The 7,958-nt window shown below is 41.4% G+C and overlaps 1 protein-coding gene and 1 long non-coding RNA gene across 2 annotated transcripts in view; both read right to left on the reverse strand.

The window, feature by feature from the left end:
* Nucleotides 1–1,592, reverse strand: part of LOC102476799 (uncharacterized) — a 10,136-nt gene extending 8,544 nt beyond the window's left edge. The window contains exons 1-2 of the long non-coding RNA XR_335876.1: nucleotides 968–1,592; nucleotides 185–320 (exon numbers count right to left, since the gene is read on the reverse strand). This is a non-coding gene — a long non-coding RNA (uncharacterized LOC102476799). The remainder of the gene's footprint in view (nucleotides 1–184; nucleotides 321–967) is intronic.
* Nucleotides 1,593–6,912: 5,320 nt separating this feature from the next.
* LOC114009540 (vomeronasal type-1 receptor 4-like) lies at nucleotides 6,913–7,939 on the reverse strand. The gene has a single exon (XM_027775397.1). The coding sequence runs from the start codon at nucleotides 7,852–7,854 to the stop codon at nucleotides 6,931–6,933; it is 924 nt and encodes a 307-aa protein (XP_027631198.1). The 5' UTR covers nucleotides 7,855–7,939; the 3' UTR covers nucleotides 6,913–6,930.
* Between the last annotated feature and the right edge of the window lie 19 nt (nucleotides 7,940–7,958).

The raw sequence follows: 7,958 nt of genomic DNA on the forward strand, positions 1-7,958 counted from the left end.
TAGCGAAAACCTCTCCAATAAATAAATAAATAAATAAATAAATAAATAAATAAAAACATATAAGACAAAATTTGGACATGCATATCTCTTTAGACAATTGCGTCTCCGTGTTTTACATCCGACTGTAATTTAATTCATGCTCTTACTCTGTTAGTTTCCTTATTTTACTCTATTTCTTCCTTACCTTCGTCTGTTGCCTCTGGCTGAACTCGGGAGTGTCCCCTTGCCTGATCCTTTGCTGTTTTCCTGCACTCAGGCCCCAGTTGGGTGCCTCTTGTCAGGATCTGCACAGCTGGACACTTTTTTGTGTGTGGAAGCGGCTGTGGATTAGAAATAAACATGGAAATAAACACACATAGACACACAAGTAGAGGAAAGCAAGGGTTGGGTGGTCTAGACTTTTTTGATGGAGGCAGCTGTGGCCCTGAGCTGTTTTTAGGTTTATTTTTTTATAGGGCAAAAAGTGAGGGAAGGGGAAGCGGAATGTAAAGCCGGTTGTTTTTAGATGTCAATTGGCTGAAGATGTGAAACTTCTGGCACCTTGTAGTCTTATACGAGTGTTTTCTGATCTTTTCGGGCCTTTTCTGGCTAACACACAGGTTTTTTTAACTGACACCACCTTGCAGTCTCGACTTAGAGGCAGAACACATATTTATTGTTAATGCCTTCACTAGCCTTGCGGCAAAGAACCGTGTTTCTGCATGTGTTTAAAGGTCACTATTATGTTGCTCAGATCCAGGCTCTCCCTATACGTATCTAACATATTCCTCCAAACATTCCAAAACCCAGCCTTTAGCCCCAACGAATACCCTCTCACATATCAACCACTACATTCCACATCGCTCATCCCTACGGTGGTGGGTTCCAGACAGTCCTTAGTAACCAAATCCTAGCTTTGAACTCGAGTGCAGTGAACATCCACCCCCCAAAGTCCAATCATCCTATTGTATAACCGGCTTCTACTCACTGTTTTGACAGTCTAGCCTCTCCAGCAATTGTGCAGACCGGGTAGAAACACAGATGAAATAAAGTCTCAGGTCTTTGTTCCTAAACCGCTGGGTCTCTGGAGGTTTCTTTTTGAAAAAGTTACAGAAAACAGTCATCTTGAAAGAAGTGCCAGCAACAGGTGGCCGTAACTTAGGCTAACAGCCTCTGCAATTGCAACTCATCCTTCACTGTGTTTACCTAAGGCCTGTCAGCACTTACACCTACCCAAAAGCTGTAAGCAGCATTGTTCATGCTTAATCATGTAATCCCATTTATCTTTAATGAACCTTGAGCCAGCATAAACCAATCTGTAGGTCAAACCTTAGCTGACAATGGTGTGCTTATTTGGTCTTGAAGCCCTTTTGAAGTCTTGTTGGTTTTGGAGGAGTTTTGAAGTCTGCACAGCAAAGACTACATTTCTTGGACAAGGTTGAGGTGACAGGGAAGGGCAAAATCTGAGAATGCCTCTGGCAAAGGGGTAATTCGGAGAAGTTTTGTCAGGAAGAGTGCTCTGGATCTGTCTTTGTGTAGGGATCTTAGCCATAGAAGGTGACAGTGGGGGGCCAGCAGGTGGCATGGTGGTTGGGGTTCTGGACTTTCACATGGCCAACTGCGGTTTTATTTTGAATCTCAGATCTGGCACCTTGCTTTCTCACTTTTCACTCTCTCTTTCTCTAGTGAACACACATGCCCTATAGCAAATTTTTTTAAAGAATAATACATTTTTTAAAAATTTAAATAAAGTAATTCTTGGGGCTGGCAGGTGGTGTGGAGTTTAAGGTGGTTGGACTCCCACATGGCTGACCCTGGTTTGAGTCCCAGATCTGGCAGTTTGCTTTCTCACTTTCCTTCTCTCTCTCTGTCTCTCTCTGGTCAACTTCAATAAAATTTTTTAGAAAGTAAAATAATGACAACGAATAAAATAAAATAAGTCTTAAAGAAAGTAAATAAAATAAATGAATTCTTTTTTTAAAAAGTGATAGTGGTATGTTAACTATGAAGCCATAAATAGGGTTTGTGGGATGCTTCCTTACTTGATGGTTGGTATTACATAGTTGTCCACATATACGTGTTCCCATTATATGTTAAACTATTTTGTGTGTGCATGTGTGTGTGTGTGTGTGTGAGAGAGAGAGAGAGAGAGAGAGAGAGAGAGAGACTGTATTTAATATACTCTTCTGTCTTGGGACCAGCAGATGGAGTAATGGTTATGTAACTGGACTCCCACATGGACAACCGTGGTTCAAGTCCCGGACCTAGAGGCTCAAAACTCACACCAGGAGCGTGTGTGTGCATGCTCAAAACCCCAAGAAGAGAATGGAGGAGAAGGGATTGTGACACAGCCATCCCCCCTGGGGAGTGATTTCTTGTTTTCTGTCTATCTGGTGAATGCATGTGCCCTATAGCAAAAATCTCTCTCTCAAAAATTATATACTCTTCAGCCTCAAAATATATATATACATATATATATGTGTGTGTGTGTGTGTGTGTGTGTGTGTGTGTACACTCTTCTGCATTGGTGTTTTTTATAACATGAATGTTTTAATATATAGATTGATAGACCCTATCTTTGCACAGCAGGCCATCAGGTAGGATGAATGGCTCTATTCAAAAAAGTTTTATTCCTCATCCCTTATTTACTTTTTCTAAACCTTTACCATTTGGGTCTTCAGTGGTCAACTCAGCAATTATGGATTCTTGATGGAACTCAATAACTCAAACTTCTCAATAGAGAGGACCACGTTTGGCCACCGCCAAATACTAGTACCAGGATCCAAGAGGCAGAAAGCCCATGTGAAAAGGGCATTATCTTAAGATTTACCATGTTCATTCATTTGCTTTTACCTGCTGTGATTAGGACTATATTATTCTTTTTTACATAGGTATTAGAGAATTTCAGTCCTCAATTTGACCAATCTAGAGGAAAATAGTTCCAGCACCAAGAGCTGGTGACCATGTGGGGTGTTTATACAGTAAAGCCTAGTTTTTAATTTGGCCCTATGATCTTAAAGATAGTGGAGGTTTTGTTGATACTTCCTATGGTGGGCTTTGTGAGCTTCCTGTATTCAGAAAATTTCACTGGCTCTTTTGCTTGAAACTTTCAGTGAAACCACATGTCTCTTTTTCAGCTTGCTGGTGTTCTCCAGTGTCTGAGCCTCCTTCTTTCCTAAATACACTTCCAAAAAATTGATATCTCAGGGCCAACCAGGTGGCATGGTAGGTAGGGTGGCTGAATCTCACATAGCAAACAACACAATTTGAGTCTTGGACCTGGTGGCCCAAAACACACCAGGTTCCTGTGTATGTGTGCTCAAAATCTAGAGCGGAGAATGGAGGAGAAGGAATTGCAGCATGGTCATGCCCCATGAGGGGTGCTTTCTCACTTTCCCTCTCTCTCTCTCTCTCTATCTCTCTCTCGTTAGCACATGCACCCTGTAGCAAAAATAAAATAAAAAGACTGACACTGGGGCTAGCAGGTGGCATGGTGGTTAAGGATGCTGGATTCCCACATGGCTGACAGCGATTTGAGTCCTGAATCTGGTGGCTTGCTTGCTCTCTCTCTCTCTCTCTCTCTCTCCCTCTCTTGTCAATTTAAAAACAAATAAAGTTAAATAAAATAATTCTTAAAAAAAAGATTGACATCATGAAAGTGTTGCAGTTTGTAGGACAATATCTTTACTTTTGTAGGATTCAAGCTGAGATATTTGGGGGTAAAAGGTTATGATGTCTACCACTAACCTTCACATCATTCAGTCAAAAGAAACACAATGGGTAGAAGACTGAGATGGGCAGATAAATAACAGTAGAATATATATATAAGTAGGTAAAGCAAATATCATCAGATTTTTAACATTAATTGAATCTATATGAAGTACATAAGGTGTACTGTACTATTCTTTTGGTTTTGATAAATGTCTGAATTTTTCTATAATAAAAAATTTAAAGAGAATGACTTGTGACTGACTGGCTAATATGTAATTGATTCTTCAGTTGCTTATCTTCTAGGTAACAGGAAGTTGAAGAAGTAACTAGAGGTTCGGTCTATTAATTATTATTGGCAGAAATGTTCTTAGTGCAGGGCCAGCAGGTGGCATAGTGGATAAGGGCGCTGGACTCCCACGTGGCCAGCCGTGGTTCAAGTCCCAGACCTGGCAGCTTGCTTTCTCATTTTCTCTCTCTCTCCCTCTCTCTCTCTGTCCCTCTCTGATATACATATATATATAAAATTCTTTTTAAAAAAGTGTTCTTAGTGCTCATCTGGTGAGAACCTATTCTGTATTCATCTCTGGGAAGAACTATGGCTTCTATTTTGTTTCCTAGGATGAAAGCCTGTGGGGAAGGTAAGAAGTTGATGCTATTTGGAATTGAGGTTCTTGGGTATGTAGATTAATTGTTTTTTTTTCGAATATGGCAAGTTTGGGGCCATTATTTCTTCCAATATCCCTTGTGCCCTTTGTCCTCTCTCTTCACGTGGGTCTGTTGTGCACATGTCTGCATACTTGAGGGTGTACTCTAGATTTCTGAAGGCCGGTTCACTTTTTTTTCCTCTTTTTTATTTTTTTCTGTTCCTCAGACTGAATAATCTCTGTGGCATTATCTTCATGTTTGCTTATTTTTTCTTCTTCTAGTTCAAATCTGCTGTTGAGTCCTACTAGTAAAACGGTTTTAATTATTTGTCTCTTTTTCTGCTACTCCATAGTTGCTTTACTTTCCTTTAACTCCTTATAGATGGCTTATTTTAGTTCCTTAAACATATTTATAATAGCCAATTCAAAGTCTCTGTGTGTTAAGTTTGAAATAGGGGCCCCTCGGGGAAAGTGTCTATTGACTCCCTTTTTTTCTATGCTGCATGGGGCATATTTTTCTGATTATCACATATTTTCTTTAAGCTAAATATTTTTATTTTATTTATTTATTAAATATTTATTTATAGTTTTTGCTATAAGGCCTATGAGCTTGCCAAGAGACGCGGGGGCGGGGGGTGGGGTGGGGTGAGGAATCACCGTCTGGGAGGATGGCCACACTGCAATCCTTTCTCCTCCGTTCTTTGGGTATTTTGAGCACACACTCATGCTCAGCATATTTTTCAAACCACTAGGTGCAGGACTCGAACCATGCCGTTAGCCATGTGGATCCAGCTGCCTTAACCACCATATGACTTGGTTGGCCTAAAGCTAGATATTTTAGAAATATAGTATTGCTACTTTGGAAACCATATGCCTCTCTCCCCAGAGTTTGTTGTTGTTGTTGTTGCAGTTTGTTTAGTGGCTTTCCTGGACCAATTCAATAGTCCCCCTCTCTGTAGTGTGCAGTCCCTGAAGACTCTGCCTCGTTAGTTAATAACGACCACACTTTCCTTAATTGCCTTAATTCAGTCAGTATTTCCTCTTTGCTGAGGATATCGTGTGCGTGGTAAGACACTCCTTCAGTGCTCAGTTCGCAAGTGTCCCTCATTTCCTCTCTGTCTCTCTAAGAGCACACACCCTCTCGTGCATGTACATATCCATACAAGAAAATCCTCAAACCTCACTGTTTCCACTGAGGTTCAAAACCTTTCTGGAGAGGCCGGCAGGTGGTGTGACGGTTAAAGCGCTCCTACGTGGCAACCATGGTTTAAGTCCCAGACCTGGCAGCTTGCTTTCTCTCTCTCTTTCTCTCTCTCTCTATCTGGTCAAAATTTTTTTAAAGTAATGATAATAAACAAAATTAATAAAATAATTCTTTTTTTTTTTTTTTGGAGAGGGTTTTGCTATAGGGCGAATGTGCTCACCAGAAAGACAGAGAGAGAAAATGAGAAATCATCCCCCAGGGGGTTTAGCCATGCACACTCCCTTCTCCTCCATTCTCTTCTTGGGATCCTGGGCACGCACGCACACACGCCCGGCGTGAGTTTCAAGCCACTGGGTCCGGGATGCGAACCGTGGTCGCTACATGGGAGTCCAGAGACATAGCCATTATGCTAACTGCTGGTCCCAAAACTGTTTCTTGAATAAATACTGTTCAGATTATTTTCAGTCTTCGGTTGATTTCTTGAATTATGAAAAATTTGGCTTGGATTAGATCATTTTGCCAGTATTTATGTTGCTTTTACAGAAGAAAAAGTTTACAGAGGCCCTCACTCTGCTTATTAGGAAGTCCTGCCTGGTCACATCATTCATTTTTGCACCCACAGTCTCATAAGATACGATTTATTAATTTTACTGGTAAATACTCTAAGTCTTATTATAATGAGTAAATGGCTTCTCATGGATTATATTGGTTCATCAGGAAAGTCATGACATATTTTTCTATGTTTTACTATGCAAAAATGCATCATGACTTTTCCGACAACCCAACAGTTGTAGTGAGTACACAAAGCCATTACTATTTATCAATATTCAATCCTGCATCCAATTTCATAGTTGCCCTAATGAACCTTTAAAATATCTAATGTGTTCCCAAGTTATTTCAACTCAACCTGCATGTATCCATCAACTATTTCAAAGGAAAAGTACAATCAGAAAGCATCGTGAGAATGGTCACATACAGTATTACATTTATTTGGTCGTACGTCTGCCATTTGAGTGAAGCTGGAAGCCTCTACATGGCTAAGTCAATGTCACACAAATCTTTTTATCATCAATATCTAGATATATGTGTCATGTAAATAACCAGATCCTTCGAGGAAATGTGAGACTTGTGAATAGGACTATCAGTAATTGTGATTTTTCTTTCCACCATCTTTTTGATTTGCTTGTTTGCTATAGGGCACATGTGCTTGCCAGGAGAGAGAAAGTGAGAAATCACTCTCCCAGGGATGTGATGCCTCAATCCCTTCTCCTCTGTTCTCCTCTCGGAATTTGGGCACGCTCACACACGCACCCAGTGTGTTTTTCAAGCTGTCAGTCTGGGACTCAAACCACGTGGCCAACCATGTGGGATCCAGGCACCTGAACCACCACATTACTTGTTGGTCCCTTTTTTCACCATGTAAGAGCAGAAACCTGGTGTCCGGGGATCTCGAAGTATCAGTATCAGGGGGCTGAGGGTGGGATAACAAGCTGCCAGAAACGTGGTAGTATGCTGCAACCAGAGGCGAGATTTGAAGAAAACAATGTTATAAATTGTAAGGATAGAATTGATGAAGTAAAACAAAATGAAAGTACTTGCTAGAAGCAAGATGGTATGAATGGCTTTTGCCTCAGTTGAGACTCTGTGGGAGTTGCTGAGGGTGTGAATATGCTTCACTCTCTGGTGGTGTCTGTGTAGGAGAAGTACCATGTAGATGCTGGCCCCAATCATGAGTCCCATGAACACCACATCAGGGAATGTCAAAAGAATTGTGTATTTTGCAGCAATCGATGCTCCAGGACTTTTAGAAGAGCACAGTCCATAATCTCGTCTCTGTGTAGAATTGTGGATATACTGACGAGCCTCGATATGGATTGGTACAAAGATGTTTATCAGCAGGTTGGAGAGCCAACACAGAAAGCAGGAGGAACCAATGTTCTTCCAAGCTCTGTCTCTGAGCCCCACCCACCCACCAGCTCTCGGGCTGACGGTGATTGCCTGAAAACTGCTCATGAGACTAGTGGTACAGAGAGAAAGACCCCGGGCCATTCTGTGGATATAATAGACGAGTTTACAGCCAGTGTTTCCCAGGATGTGTGCTGCTCCCCAGATAAGTATCATCTGGGGAATCCCCTTGCAGAGAAGGACCAGGAAGTTGGCCACAGCTACATTGATGAGGATCAGGTGTGTGGGCCTCAGTGTCCGGCCAGTGCAGAATGTGGAGGCGTAGGCTGAGAGAAGAAAGGTGTTCCCCAGGATCCCAGCACCAGTCTGGACCAGGAAAAATAGCCTCAGGATCAAATTATCAAGAGTCATTCTCGTGAGATCGTGGGAAGAAATTGTTAAGAAAAAAAGCAACAGTCTTTTTTCAGGAATCAGAGAAGTCGACACTAAAAATTAAATGGAAAATGGCATGTAAC

Source organism: Tupaia chinensis, unplaced genomic scaffold (genome assembly GCF_000334495.1).
Source record: "Tupaia chinensis unplaced genomic scaffold, TupChi_1.0 Scaffold000559_1, whole genome shotgun sequence".
Classification (NCBI taxonomy): Eukaryota; Metazoa; Chordata; class Mammalia; order Scandentia; family Tupaiidae; genus Tupaia; species Tupaia belangeri.